General features: G+C 42.4%; 2 protein-coding genes across 2 annotated transcripts; one reads left to right on the forward strand and one right to left on the reverse strand.

Annotated features, from left to right (window-relative positions):
- The first annotated feature begins 75 nt into the window (after positions 1-75).
- On the forward strand, positions 76-2,670 carry LOC136428998 (uncharacterized). The gene is made up of 4 exons (XM_066418876.1): positions 76-258; positions 755-803; positions 1,348-1,419; positions 1,889-2,670. The coding sequence occupies exons 1-4, from the start codon at positions 163-165 to the stop codon at positions 2,380-2,382; spliced, it is 711 nt and encodes a 236-aa protein (XP_066274973.1). The 5' UTR covers positions 76-162; the 3' UTR covers positions 2,383-2,670.
- LOC136428990 (homogentisate 1,2-dioxygenase-like) lies at positions 2,669-13,774 on the reverse strand. The gene is made up of 13 exons (XM_066418864.1): positions 13,665-13,774; positions 11,917-11,988; positions 10,901-10,989; positions 9,891-9,996; positions 8,727-8,786; positions 7,628-7,754; positions 6,699-6,778; positions 6,211-6,310; positions 5,544-5,671; positions 4,992-5,096; positions 4,266-4,392; positions 3,650-3,831; positions 2,669-3,116 (listed from the first exon to the last, which is right to left on the reverse strand). The coding sequence occupies exons 1-13, from the start codon at positions 13,677-13,679 to the stop codon at positions 2,979-2,981; spliced, it is 1,329 nt and encodes a 442-aa protein (XP_066274961.1). The 5' UTR covers positions 13,680-13,774; the 3' UTR covers positions 2,669-2,978.
- Between the last annotated feature and the right edge of the window lie 1,649 nt (positions 13,775-15,423).

Consider the following 15,423-nt stretch of genomic DNA (forward strand, 5'->3'; position numbering starts at 1 on the left):
CTAACATAACCTTAATGGGCGTAAATGACAACGTTACATCCAAACAACCAATCAACGCCTATCTGTGTGTTGAAAACATAACGTAACATTTTGAGCAAAAGCACAGCTTCATATATAAAAGAGGGCACTGGTGGAAAGAACTGTATTGCGACGATAGACACCATGGTTCCCCGAGTGGTGGTGGTGGTTTTGGCGCTGGCAGTAGCTGCAAATGGCAATGTGCTTCAAGAAGGGATTGTGGACGGACTCTTTAAAGAGGTAAAACTCGTATAAACTGCTGCATCATGCTATTAATGCTAAGGTGTGTCAACTATTTTGAGAAACATTCGTAGGCTGTATACGTTGGATGCAAAAACCGCACGCTCGGAATGCTTAGCGTGTACAATTGTATTATTTTGAAACAACGAATGCCATCTTTTTTGGCATGGATCCTTTTGAAAAAAAGAAAGAAAGACAGGATATACGTTTTTCTTTTCTATTACGTAACGTCATTGACTTTTGTATGGAAGTGAAACGGTGAAGTTTAACTAGCAGCAAACTCAAAATACCTTCAGTTGTTGATTCTTCTCTCTTCTGATAACACAAACAAACGAATTTACCAACGGGTTTTTCCGTTACATCGTAATTAGACGATAACATTTAGCATGTTCACATTTGATAAGACCGGAAATGATAGCATGCAAAATGCCATAATTCCATAGAAGATATCATAGACAGTATGGAAGCCGTAGCTCATATGTTTGCTTCTGTGCAGGCCTCTGCTGGACCTCACCGCATGTTCGACTCTCTAGACGACAGTGCAGGTAATGTGCACATTTTTTCATCGTATTACATTAATCATTCATAGCTAAGGTATAATGATTTCAGACATTGCCAGGCTTTATTCAAGAGCCTACCATAAAGGTATCAGTAAAAGTTGCTTAGAATACAATTTCCGATTAATATCTAACATGATTCCACAAGGGTACATAATTCAACCTACTTGAAAAGTTACGTCCAAACAGATCGCCAACCCAGCGTGCCCCAGTATGATGCACTCCTGTATATCTAAACTGTGCATACCTGGGGGATGTTGCACTACAGATCTCTCAAACTCACTGTTTTTCAAAGTGGCGGATTTATGTAACCCGGTGAATTAACGTTACTGGGAGTTACACAGTTGTCAATACTGTATTAAAGCATATCTATAATTTTCCTAGGAAGCCACACACATTGCGTCTCTAAGCACTCAACCGTATGACGTAGGCATTTTATGTGTATGTGGTGTCTTTGGAACCCTGTATCTCATAGGTAGGTATACAGAGATATAAGAATTAACGTTACTTTTTCTTTTTTTCACCATCATAGTTACTGGGATGACCCAGTACACCCGTTGGGGGAAGACTACGTGTCCCGGTGACGCCATTTTGGTTTATAAAGGTAAGGCCATAGCAAGAAAACTTTATGTATGGCATCAGCGCGCGCATTGATTTTCGCCTGATTTTGAATTTTGTCCCTTCCGAAGATGGTTGCTGAGTGGGTTGTAGATGCACACAAGGGACCGTAAAAAGTGGCTGCAGCTTGAGTAAGACAGTTGCCTGCTTAGCACAGTGTCTTGTCTATGTATAATTGGACGGGACTGTTTTAATGTGGCTGGTGACAGCAGATGTGCCAAGTGGTTGCCCGGTCAGGGTTGACTGTATCTTTAAAAAAAAAATCGCACGACCAAATAAAAAATCGTATCTCGAATATGGCTGCCCGTTGAAGATGATTGAATGACTCACTACTTCGCAAGGTAACAGTTACTCGAGCAACTGGATATGATTTTGGAAACTGTCAGACGTTTCAGGTAGCATCCACTACCTTTCGTAATCCAGTGTTGACCACTCACTACTCCTTTCCTATTCAGGCAGAATGGCTGGTTCCTGGTACAGCCATTCCGGGAGCGGTGCAAACTTCCTGTGCCTGCCGGAAGACCCGGAGTGGCATGACTACTCGGACGCCACCGACGGCCAGCGCGGCTACGTCGCCGGAGCGGAGTACGAGACCGACAACAACGCGCCGTTCGCCCTCCACGACCAGCATGACGCAACGTGCGCCGTCTGCGCCATCCCTCGGGGCACCTCGCTCATGATCCCCGCCAAGAGAACCTGCCCCGCCGGCTGGACCAGCGAGTACTCCGGCTACCTCATGGCGGCCAAGTACAACCACCGTCGCACCGACTTCGTCTGTGTGGATGTGGAGGCACAAGACCTGGAGGGAGGGGATGGCAACGACGACGGCGCTCGGTTGTATCAGGTGGAGGGACGGTGCAACTACAACCTCCCCTGTCCTCCCTACGTCAACGGTCGTGAGCTCACCTGCGTCGTGTGTTCGGCTGGTTTGAAGCCTGTTACGACATAGAGCTACGCTAACCGATTTACATTTCATATTAACGTCGGTCTGTTTTGAATGAGCCTTTTTTCTAAAATATGCCGTTTCTTTCAAACATTCTGCAGACTATTTGCCGTTGTTAACCATGTATGTTGAAAAATTGAAATCAGATAAAATTTCTCAGACTCCGCCCCTGAGGCGTTGCAAAAAAGAATTGGACATATTTCAGAAGAAAGGTCGTTTAGAAAGAAGCTCTGGTGATATGTTTTGTAACTAGTTAACTATTTGGAAACAAATAAACATCTGAGACTGTGCAAAGTGTTACACCTCCTCATTTTATTGAAATAATCTAAGACCTCAATCCCACAGGCCGGAGACTGATGGGTTATCAACGAGCCACAAAAAATGATTTTCCTTTGGAATCATAGAAATCTTTAGAGATCATTGAAAAACCATTGAGATACCTTAGTTATCGTAGAGCTGAATGGCCATTGAAACATTACTACATGACCTCAAACCACACTATAACATGTTTGACAGAGGTAACACGCTCTAAATGGGTATCGATCCCAAAGCCCAGCCATGTGCACATGTGTAGGTGTAGTCTTAATCTTGAATCTTATGTCTTACTCAGGCTTCCAGTCTGGGTTGAAGTGAGAGTTAAGAGGCAGCCAGCATTTGTAGTACTCGGCGTCCACACATCCACAGGTCTTCTGCCCCCACTCTGTGAGGGCCAGGCTCAGGGAAGACTCAAACATAAATTTCTGGAAAGGGAACAACAATGCCTATACATATGCAATCATATAAACAGGTGCGGTTTTCAAAGAATGGAGAGAAAACTTTGCTTTGCTTTGATTTGAAGAAGTGAAACAAAAGCAAGAATGATTACTATCGACTCTCAAACTTCTGCAACAACCCCCCCCCCCCAAAAAAAAATATTATTGAGGCCTTCTCAAGAATGTCTTGAATACCTGGATATTATCTGAAGTGTATCTGTATCTGTATCTACATAGCCGGTATAACCACCATTTGGCGTAACACACCAGCTTAAGTGCACAGTCCTTGGAGATTACTGATGCCGCATTAGTAGATCTCTTTGAATTCACCGCTTTCAAAAAATGTGGCAGTCTAGGTTACCAGTAGTACTGTCCCGGAATTACGAGAACTGCTGTACATGTACTTAGTTCTCTCTTTCAAACACTACACAAGGAATAAAGCAAACAAAGATCTTCCATTTTACATTCATCAAAAGATAGACAACACAAAAGAAGGACTCAAAAAGAAGAATGCAACAAACCATGGTGCCTTCCCCGATCCTCTGTGGTTTGAGTTCAGCGTTGGAGGCTCCCTCGAAACGCGCGGCGTCCGGTCCGTGGGGGGTCATCATGCCGTGCAGCATGGCCCCTCCCGGGCGGAACCCCTCCTCTTTGGCCTCGTACGACCCCTTTATAACCCCCATGAACTCAGTCATACAGTTTCCTGTGGAAAGAATTGTTATATCAATTATTTTCTTTCCTATTTTTTGTATAGAGCTATCTAATGATTCATTGCAGAAATACAAGTGAACATGCACTGAAATTTTGGCTGACCTACTTCAATTTTCCTTGGTAATATATGAAAACAACTTATAAACAAACAATCAACAACCACCACAGATAAACATTTCATAATTTACATGTACATGTACATGTATTCTTTGCTATAAAGTTTTCATATTTGATGACATTGAGAAAACTAGATAGATGAATATAGAATAGATTTTGAAAAGATTGACTTGAAAAAAAATATCAATATCAATACTGGTGCAACCGCAGGGTTTAACCAGGGACCTTCTTGGTTCCACACAATGAAAAGTCAGTGCAGTGCACACTGCTGTGCACAGGGTGTATGCTAGAGGGAGCTGTTGCACCTACTGTGGTAGTACGGAGGTCGGAAGGTGTTGGCCTGTACCTCCCAGCGCGGGGGGATGATGACAAAGTCGCCGATGGCCACGCCGGGTTTGACGGACTGGCAGGTAAGCACCGTAAAGATCGACGGATCCTACAACATGCAAACAAAACAGAAAATTAGGTAAGCTGTACAACTAAAAATTTCGCATCTGAAATAAACTACAGTCTAAATGAAAATATTAGTATACATGTTACTGATTATGAGCATAATGACAATTTGATTTCAAGCATTCAAACTTTCAATTATCTTTAAGTTTTTGGATGCTAATAGCCAACTGCTAACAGCCAACCCTAACTTGCGATAGCGGGGCAAAAGGGCTCCATCTGAGGTGTTGTTAAGATTTATTCTTAGCAACACCTTGTAAAAAAATGTGTTATCATTGATTTCTCTCCCGTGTTAGTGTTGTGTTAGTTGACTGGTTTGTTTTTGATTCTTGATTCTTGATTCTTTTCTTTCCTTTGTTTGTTGTGTCATACATTTGCTTTGGATCCATGGTACATGTATATGTGTTGCCTTATTGTATCATTATTGTGTTTATTTTGCAAAATGAATAAAAAGGAGAAAAAAATTATTTCCAACTACCGTAAATCTTGAAATTTTCGTACATGCTCCAGCTGATTACGAAAATAAATGAATTTTCAGTAAATTTCCAAGCACATGCTCCAGCTGGTTACAGATCTAGAACTCACCAAGTGATCGAACGACACGGAGTTGACGACGCAGAAGTTCTCCAGGTTGTACTTGTACGGCACGTAGTTCCCGTGCCACGCGACCACGTTAAAGGGGGACTGGTCCTGTGGCGTCAACACAGTCGCACATGTTACAACTGTAGCATTGTACATTGGATGTTAGGGAGGAGGGACAACTTTTGTAAAAAATGGACATGGCCCTGTAATTTTTCATTACAGGATCATGGTGTCATAAGAATTTTGCATACTAAATCATTGGAAAGGGTCACAGTCCTAAGTACGGGACGTTAAGCCGTGGTGCACTGTTCATTGTGCTTGTCGAAAAGAGCTAGGGGAATTTCCCCGGCCGAGTACAATGAACCTGTAAATACTGTACATAGCGTCTATCCTCTCATGACCAGTGGAGGATTCGCTTTTCAGTCACTCGGAGCTAAACTGGTTTGAGATCACTTTCACAAGTCAAAAGTCTAATGTTTGAGGAAAGCCACATCTGGCCATGGAGCATGTTAAAGAACCCACCACACTCATTGATCTGTCACAGTGCCAGCTTACCTGGTGTGCCTGGAACAGCTTGCCCTGATACTTGTTGATGACGGTGTACCCCCCGTGGGGAACCTTCCTGTCCTCGTACCATGCCACGGGGGTCAGGAAGTCGCGAGGGTTAGCCAGGCCATTGGCTCCTGTAATTCATTGCATAAGGTAAACTTAAGGTAAATCAGGCATCCTCAATTGAGGTTAAGCATGATGCTGTTTAAAATTTAAGTAGCTTGTGGTGCTGCAATGTGGCTTTGCTATGGCTCACATTTTTGGCCAAGCACATCGGGTCACCCCTACTCTTCTCAATAAGTGTGTTGGGTTCTTTTACGTGCAGAGGTTTGACGCCTGAAGCTCCCTCATGACTGGGCCACCGGCTTTACGTCACCATCCGGAATGACGAATGCAATCCCTTATCACATGGCCGAGCTGGAGCAAACCCGTAGGATCAAACTCGGGCCCTAGGATCTATGGAATTTGATCCAGATGGCAAAGCAGCGGGGTTGCGTTAGCGCTTGCGCCACGGAGACATGCCTAGAAACATCAAAGTATTCAAATTTCTTCCTTCCAAGCATATGTTTAAAACAGCCATAGCAAAGTCGCATTGCAAGTACAATGTAGTAGTACAGATGTAGCTAGGTAGCATACATAGTCCAGTGGCTCAAAGGTGACTCATACAGCTTACCTATTGGACCAAGGTAAGGAAGTTCAAAGTGTGCGTCAAAGACTTCCATCACGTATCCCCGACTTTCACCATCTACTTCCACAGAGAACCGCATGCCTTGCTACATAGGGGACAAGACAATCATACATCTTAGAACTACTTTTTATTTTACTTGTCTCTGACTTGTACTACTTAGTAATGTAAGTGATACGTTAAACTTGACATGTTGAATTATCCATATACTTGTACGTAGGTTAATTATTTTGTATCCAAGTGTTTGTTTGCATGCATAGTTGTAGAAGACCTTATGAAAGTCACAGTCAATAATCATAAAGACTGTTGTATAAAACCTAATATCTCAGAGTGGTACGGGTACTTCGTATATACTAAAACTTATCATGTACAAAATGCTGCCGCAGTTTGGGATAAAATATCTATGGAATCGTGTTTCTGAAATACTCAATGTTGACACAGGCAATGCAGCAGTAAACGGTTTTTATATCCATTACCTGTATGACACAGATCTCGTTGTTGACTACATCCATCCTCCCCAACTCCGTAGTGATGTGTAGAGTTCCCTTCTCTGGCACTGGAAACAAAACAGCATACTGTAAATCGTGTTACCAGCTTTGTTATTAGAAAATTACACTACCAACTGGATTTGGGGTTAAACGGCCGTTTTGGGGGTCCTCACCCAAAATGAGGGGTGAAAAGGAGGGAAAATTCACTCTTTTTAACCCACTTTTCACTCCTTGGGTCCAGGTAAAAACTATTGGGATAAGGACCCCCAAAACGACTGTTTAACCCCAAATCCAGTTGGTAGTGTTAGATGATAAGCTGAACAAAGTTTTTCTGTCACTTAAGCTTCAGACTACTCTACAATGAGTACTCTTTGCAAAGCCATGTTATGTCATATACTCTTGAACAGTCACAACCTAACTGAGGCAGACTTGAACCTGGCACGGTTAAAATGCTCGGACACGAGCCAACGCCGATGATGACTCTTGAAGTTGACAGCCATATTACAACAGAAGTTTACTACTGTAGTCTATGGCCAAAGAGGTATAATTGTATTCTAGAGATTATTCTTTAGGTTAAGCAAATTATCTTTTAATTAGAAGTTCAGTTGGTAACTAAACTTTAAGGGTAGATTCTATATCTTAGCAAATAAGATACTCACCAAAGAGACAGTAAGCTGAACAAAGTCTTTCTGTCACTTTCAGGCTACTCTACAATGAGTCCTCTTTGCAAAGTCATGTTATGCCTCATGTATTCTTGACAGCCATATTATAATAGAAGTCTATTACTGTTAGTCTATGGCCAAAAAGGTATTGTATTTTAGGTTGAGATTTAGCAAATCTTTAAGAAGTACAGTTAGAAACCAAACTTTTATGGTAGATTCTACAGTAGATTAAATCTTCACAAATAAGATGCTGACCGATGAGGAAGTCTCCGTCAGACGTGTACATGCAGGTGTCCACCATGGATGTGTTGCACATGTACGCATAAATGGCGATGCCGTGCCGCGCACAGGGGTCCCCCGCTCCGCAGATGGTGTGTAGGCCCTAAAGGAGGTGATGATAACGTATGGACACGGAACATGAACCAGCTTTCGCTCTACTATGTGTTTTGTACCATGTATATGTTATGATACGTTGATGAAGGTTAGACATCCAGGTAATAAGATACGCCAAAAATAGTTACTCAAGCAACTGGATAAAATTTTGAAACAGTCAGACGTTTCAGACAGCATCCGCTATCTTTCGTCAGTGACTGAAGAAAGATTTTGCAGAACCAGGTTTTATACCAAAACTCTGAATAGATATCTTAATGAATTGAAGACAATTTCAGATGGTTCAATAGAAATCCCATTTTCAGAGTTTTGGTATAAAACCTAGTTCTACCAGATCTTTCCTTAGTCACTGACGAAAGATAGCGGATGCTGTCTGAAACGTCTGACTGTTTCAAAATTTTATCCATTTGCTTGAGTAACTATTTTTGGCGTAAATATGATATGATATATGTTGATAGAGTTATCAGGACTTATATGATGTACTATGTATCACTGTTATATTGTATCTGACCCTTACCTCTTCCCCTATGACCTCAATGAAAAGCAGCATGCATACCAATTTGAGCTTCTCATGAATAAACAAAGGTTCAAACAAATAAATGTAACATAAAAAATTTCCAAAAGGTGACAAAAGTGACATGGATTTCAGAGAATTGTTGACAATGGTAACATTAAAAAGTTGTTCTGGCAAAATTCTACATTACTTTTTATATAATGCATTATTTCAATACTGTAAGTCTTGACAAGCTTGCGGTGGTGTTATCTTTGGAGTTTTTGCTGTGACATGGCGGATAAGTGTTACGATCACCTCACTACTGTTTTCCAGAATTGTTTCAACCGTAAACTTAAAACGCCACAAAAACAACCTTTTCCCTTCTACCGTGAGACATTTGTATCAGTATGTTTCTATATTGATTTCTTTTACAACATATTTCAATAATGGAAAGGGAAAACCCAAACCTACCTGCACCCAGTCCACCTTTTCTTTGTTGATAGGGGGGACGGGGAAGGGGTGCCATCTCATCTGAAACAGAAATAAAAAGTATGTTCAATCTAGCAGTAATATTTGCATTTGTATTTAAAAATGTTCTTACCAGCGATGACAGTATATCAGGACATCACAGTATACTGAATATGAAATGCATCATATCAAAGCCGGCGTCACAATTCATGCGAGCGTCGGCCGAATTTGTAGATCGCCTGAAGCTCGCCGAATTTCAAAATCGCCCGATCGTCGACCGTATTTTCCAATGAAAATCTCGGATGACGTCCGTCGAACACTTAAAACTAAAAATCCCCCATGAGATGGTACCATCACTTGGACATGGACGAAGTCAGTATCGACTAACCTGGTAAAAGGCCAATATTTGGATCAACTTTGATTTCTAAAAATCTTCCGAAGCCCGCGTAATCGACAGGACGTCGGCCGTACTTCGGTCGAAAATGCACATTTGAAGCTCGCAAACACGTCGGCCGAGCTGAATTTGTCATTTGTGACGGGGGCTTAAGTGCGAAATGAATATGTCATCAAAACATGTGTTATTTTGGGATCTAAAAACTAAAAGAATTGGATTTGGATACCAGGCTGTATACAAATGTACGGAATCTGGAGTTCTAGCATAAACAACAATCTTAAAATACAAGTTTTCCGTACTGTAGTTGAGCCAATTTTGCTGTACGGTGCTGAAACCTGGACTTTGACTACTCGCTTGGAGAAGAAACTAGATGGAACTTATGCTTCACTTCTACGCAAAGCACAGAACTTGAGTTGGAAACATCACCCAACTATCCAGACCATTTACGGTTCTCTCCCCCGGGTGTCACACAGACTCAGACAGAGAAGGGCCCAGTTCGCCGGTCACTGCCTTCAGGCAAGTGAGGAGATTATCTCCTCACTCATTCTGTGGAGGCCCCGGGGAAAAAAACGAGCCAGAAAGCTGACTTTCCCGGGGCTCTATCTAGAGACACCTCAATTCACATGGAAGATCTTAGTGCGGCCATGGCTGATAGACTGGTGTGGTCGGTGTGGTCGGAAGTTCTGCATGGAGTTGCCCCGTCCCCCCCCGGAGGTTGACCCATGATGATGATGATGATGTGCATTACGTTCTGGATAAGTCCTGCTCAATACCTGGTTAGGGTTTGGGTCAGACGACTTCCAGTCATGTGTCAGGTAGGGCTGTTCCACTGGACTGAAGGGGGTGTGAACAGCACTGGGCAGGATGCGGTACAGCCACCTGTACATTCAGGAGAAGGTACACAAGTTATTTTGTATAATTTGTGTCACCAGTAGTACACTCTATCATCATCATCATCATCATCATCATCATCATCATCATCATCAGTCGACGTGCTTTCGCTACGACGGGGTTATACCGTCCTTTTTACGGGGTGACATACCCTTTCGTTGGCTGTCATACAAGATGGTGATGCGCCCATTATCCCGTATATAGTAATAATACAATAAGGAAAATACAAGCTAAAACTTTGCTCAACCAGTAGATTCACTTTTCAGTTGTTGCCCTGACCATCTGACCCACAGTTTTCAGCTCCATACTTTTTATGATAGTACTCTAACAAAGATGTCAGTTGTGATCTTAAAATCTTTAACAAAATTAACCATGCAGACATGGTCTGAACTATGTCGACTCCAATCATTTGGTGCAATATCATAACATCAAATAGCTGATGACAACAAAGTTTGAGAAATAAGTTTTACAATTTTATATGGCACTCTATAAAAAGAAGAACTATCTCATTGCACAAATTAATTTACAAGGTTTTAAATACACGGGACATATTCTTAAGGACCAGTCTTAGAACTAGCATAAAGATCATTATGAAAGTACAAGGTTAAAAATTTCTGCTTTTTTTAACTCTTGTCCTACTGGTATTGTTTTAAATACAATTTGTTGCATTAATTTGATTTCTTAATCGGGTCATTGGCCCTTGACGTTTTCTGCGCTGCTGTGGCATTGTCACTTCCGCATTCGATGCGTTTCACTGCGGTGTGATGCGTTCAGCTGAAAAATACCCCCAACCTATACATATACAGGACCCACATACAGGCTCTGTAATGTGCAATCCATATATATATATCATATGGGTCCTGCCAGACAAGGGTTGAAAAGACCAACTCACGTGCGCCTGTTATGAGTTCGAGGTGCGGTGAAGGCTGACCACGACAGCTGTTCTGCATACAGGCCGTACGGACACTTCTGGGGAGTGTTCTGGAAAGGAAGTCTTAGAGATGAAACAACCCTGAGACAACAAATATCAACTTCTTTAATATAATCATAATTGTTGTCCAATGAGGTTGATGGAGGGAAGGTGCATTTCCAGCACTGGAAGGTAATAATCAACAGGTACTGTATATGGATACACAGAATAGGCTACAGGGAGTTGAAGTGTTAAAGGGTGCTTTTTACGTTGATGAAGGTTAGACATCCAGGTAATAAGATACGCCAAAAATAATTACTCAAGCAACTGGATAAGATTTTGAAACAGTCAGACGTTTCAGACAGTATCCACTGTCTTTCGTCAGTGACTAACGATAGGACTGAGAACACCAAGTTTTATACCAGGTTTAATAGCTAATTGAACTATTGGCATAAACTTTGTCTTGAATTAATCTTCTTTTTAAAGACTACTTCAAGACATCCTAAATCTTTACCTCATTAACATATCTATTCAGAGTTTTGGTATAAAACCTGGTGTTCTCAGTCCTATCGTTAGTCACTGACGAAAGACAGTGGATACTGTCTGGAACGTCTGACTGTTTCAAAATCTTATCCAGTTGCTTGAGTAATTATTTTTGGCGTAAAGGGTGCTTTTCCTCTTAGCCTATTTTGTCCGGCTTAAATCTTCGTTCACGAAGCCAGGCCGAAGAATTTTGTCAGACTTCCGGCAGTATACTTGGAAACGCCTAATCAAGGGAGCCATGTGATCAGATCTTGACTTGGGCCCAGTCAGAATCCACCACAATTTTCCCCCCAAAGATCTGCTTGGAGCCAAAAAAAACCCCCACCATCATACTCATAGACAGTGACATCCCATTACAATAGGCTGCAAACTGAAGCTACTCAAATTGATTATTCCCTTTAGAACTATATCTTAACGAAAGATACATCACTGACAGGCTTATTTGCGTTACTTACCTGTCCTTTCGGGAGAGAACCTGGGCATCTGGGATCTTCTGAGGCAAACTCACTGCCAAATCCTGATAGATACTGTAAATGTAATAAACGTTATTTCAATTCACCAGGTTATGCAACATATCGCCAATGACTGAAGGAGGTCTATATAACATCCTTGATATCACCTGTTGTCAACTTCCATTGCACCTTGAGGGACAACAAATGAATAATTGGTTGCATGAGACGGAACGATATCAGTCCATATTTAGCAAAAATAGTGGGCGTCTCAGGTAACAGCCAATCAGCGATCGCTAGAAGGGTTTTGATAGGGGATTCAACTTCAAAATTGACAGCTGCTAGTCGCTTCACGTGATGTAGGGAAGAGTTGCCGGGCATCGTCACAGCTTTCGAAGATTCCCAGGGGACCATTCTTCTAGGAATGGTCCCCTAGGAGCACTTCTTGAGACAGGTGCTATGAAGGCTATGGTTGTGGTCTGAGGGCCCATATGATTGATAAAAATGTGAAATATAGAGGGGGAAATGTTAAAAGCCGATCAGCCTGTAATCTACTCATGTCAGGGTGAGCAGCTTTAACTTTTTTCTCCTGGTCAATTTTTCTTGCAAAATGACATGGGACTTTTCACCTGCCACAGCCTTAAGGAAAGCTCTCTGAAACCTGTCTCCCAAAGTATTCCCAGGGGACCGTTCCAGGTCAGAGATCTTTGAAACTTGGGTCAGTGCTTGACAACTCTTACCCGCAACATGTGAAGTGATTTTTTGGAAGAAATTTGTCAATCTTGAACCTGTAGGCTGTAGCAGGCCAAAGGTCATGCGCAAAGGGTCCATTTTCATTTCATAGAAATAGCAAGTTGTATAGCCTTGTTAAAAGTAACTGTAGGAGGCCTCTTTGTTTGAAATGTTATCGTTTTTGAGCTGGAATTGACAGGTAAGGGTTGTGGCTATTTTATTTAGTTAGAAAAACAAGGATTTAACCATGTTTGAAGTGTCCGGTACACTTTGAAATAGGTGTAGTTTGGATGTGTTCTTGTGTAGGGAGGTCAAAGGTCATCTCGCCATGTTTTGATTGAATTTCATCACTTTCCGACGGTGGAAAATTGGCGAAACTCATTAGATTGACACTTAAGAGTTCAGAATACGCTGCCAATGTGAGTTTTCCATCATCTAAACTTCAGGTAGGTGACTTTTGACAGCCTTTTTCTTATATGTTTACCATTGAAAGTCTAGGGGCCTGTGAATGGTGGACTTCAGCCTTGAAGACTTTTGATAGGGGATTCAAATTCAAAATTGACAGTTGATAGTCGCTTCACGTGATGTAGGGAAGAGTTGCCGGGCATCGTCACAGCTTTCGAAGATTAGGAGGATGGCCTAGGAGAATTGTCCCCTGGGAGCACTTCTTGAGACAGGTGCCATGAAGGCTATGGTTGTTGTCTGAGGGTCTATATGATTGATCTAAACTTCAGGTACGTAGGTGACTTTTGCCAGCCTTTTTCTTATTTGTTTACCATTGGACTTCAGCCTGCAGCAGACCCACCCCCCAGTCACGTACGCGTTCTGTGCATGCCTACGTGCAGATTTACAAAAACATTCCCGAAGTTACGGCTATATTCATTCTCAATCTCACACTTTAACCATATAATTAGGCAAACTCCTGACATGTTTAACTTTATATTCGAGTTAGTGTGGAGCAGTATTTGCCATAGGAAAGCATGTAAAACCTCACAATAAGCCAAAGAAATTGCCAGACTTACTCGAAGCGGAACCATCTTGTTTGACCGGGTGATGAACTTGTGAGGAGGTCACATGACTTGCACAAAATGATTCTTGTTCCCAGGTAGCATTAATAATATACAATTATACAAAGTTGACAATATATCAAACTACTTTACACTTTCAAACCCTTCCAGGTGCTGGACATTCTATACCATAACAAGATTTACCAGTGGCCAGCCAGCAAAGTTCCCAATTTAGCACGGAGGTCCACATGGGACTCCCCAGCGGTAAATACTGACAGGCGCGCCTAGGCGAGGGCACAGCCGGCGACCCTGAGCCGGCCAGACTTAGGCCACGCCTGCCTTGTCAGTGCAATTTAATGTTCACCAAAACTCATGGAAAGCGTGTTGCCTAGTTACAAGAAGCTTTAGCAGGCTCGTTTTAGCCCACAATTCAATGCGATTCAAGATGGTGGTCAACCAAAACATAGCGAGAGAGGCAAGTAAAGTTTGTTACAGAAAACGCTGTGTTTTTGGTCTTTTTTTTAAGTTTCTACGCTAAGTTTCTAGGTCACAACATACTATGTGAAGGCTTCTTTAAGTAAAAGGTTGTCTAGTTTTGTCCTCTGTCCATTGCAGTCTTTCCTGGGTCAAAATATCGATGCAGGCGAGGAAAACATTGAAGGGGGTGGGGGGCACAGCGATTCTTACATCGTTTCAGCGACCATTTCTTTGCTAGAAATGTAATTTAGGAATGTGTCTGCCGAGCCCTGGACACGCACGTTGTACCAGTGGGAAAACAACATCCAGATGTGTAGGGGGAAAATGTCATGATTAGCGCCCACTGACCGGGTTAGGTGGCAGCTACCCCACCCGTTCTGCCAATCAGTGGTATACCTACGGGGTATACTACATTGCCGTTGGAATCTTGTTATGAGAAGCGCTTTTTCTGAGCATTTGTTCTGGGCTTCGGTAAGAGGATGGTTTGTGATTTAGATGACCATGTTTGATAACCATGTAACCGCATTGTGATCTGTTTATACAGAGAAACTGGCTGTTTGTTGCCCATGATTTTACGGAAAGTCATCATGCGTTTCTGTTGGATCCTGTCTTTCACGGACATCTCAGCAGAGCGTCCCTGCTTGTGAACCTATCAGTTCCAAGTGCGATCCTGGCCGCTCTGTTCTGTATGACTTGTAGTCGTTTTATGTTCTTTACAGACGTACTTGCCCACACCGAGCTGCAGTAGTCTAGATATGTAAGCACGAGAGCTTGAATCAATGCTATTCTCACTCTACGCGGAAGTGACTTCCTCACCCTGCTCACTTTCGCCATGCTCCTGTTACACTTCTTAACTACATGACCTACATGGTCTATGTGATCATCAAATGTTAGATTCTGGTCTACATGTACTCCCAGCAGCTTGACAGTGGGTAACGTTACCTGTTGCAAACGCTGTCCCCTGAGTTCCAGCTGTAGAGGAGGTGCGAGGTTTGTCTTCCTGGATGTCCCAACCACCATGGTCTTTGTCTTGCCGTTGTTCAGTTTTAGCAAGGAGGTTTTCGGACCATTTAGCCACACATTCCAAATCCACCATAGCCTTTGTTTTTATGTCCTGTACAGTGCGCCCTGCTGCATGTACTGTACTGTCATCAGCATACTGATCCAGTTCCCCATTCTCTACAGTTCTTGACATGTCATTGACGTAAATACTGTACAGTTGTGGTCCCAAACAACTTCCCTGTGGTACCCCGCATTGTAGCACTCGATTTTGGCTGTATGCTCCATTTGCGTACAC

Source organism: Branchiostoma lanceolatum, chromosome 1, assembly GCF_035083965.1.
Source record: "Branchiostoma lanceolatum isolate klBraLanc5 chromosome 1, klBraLanc5.hap2, whole genome shotgun sequence".
NCBI lineage: Eukaryota > Metazoa > Chordata > Leptocardii > Amphioxiformes > Branchiostomatidae > Branchiostoma > Branchiostoma lanceolatum.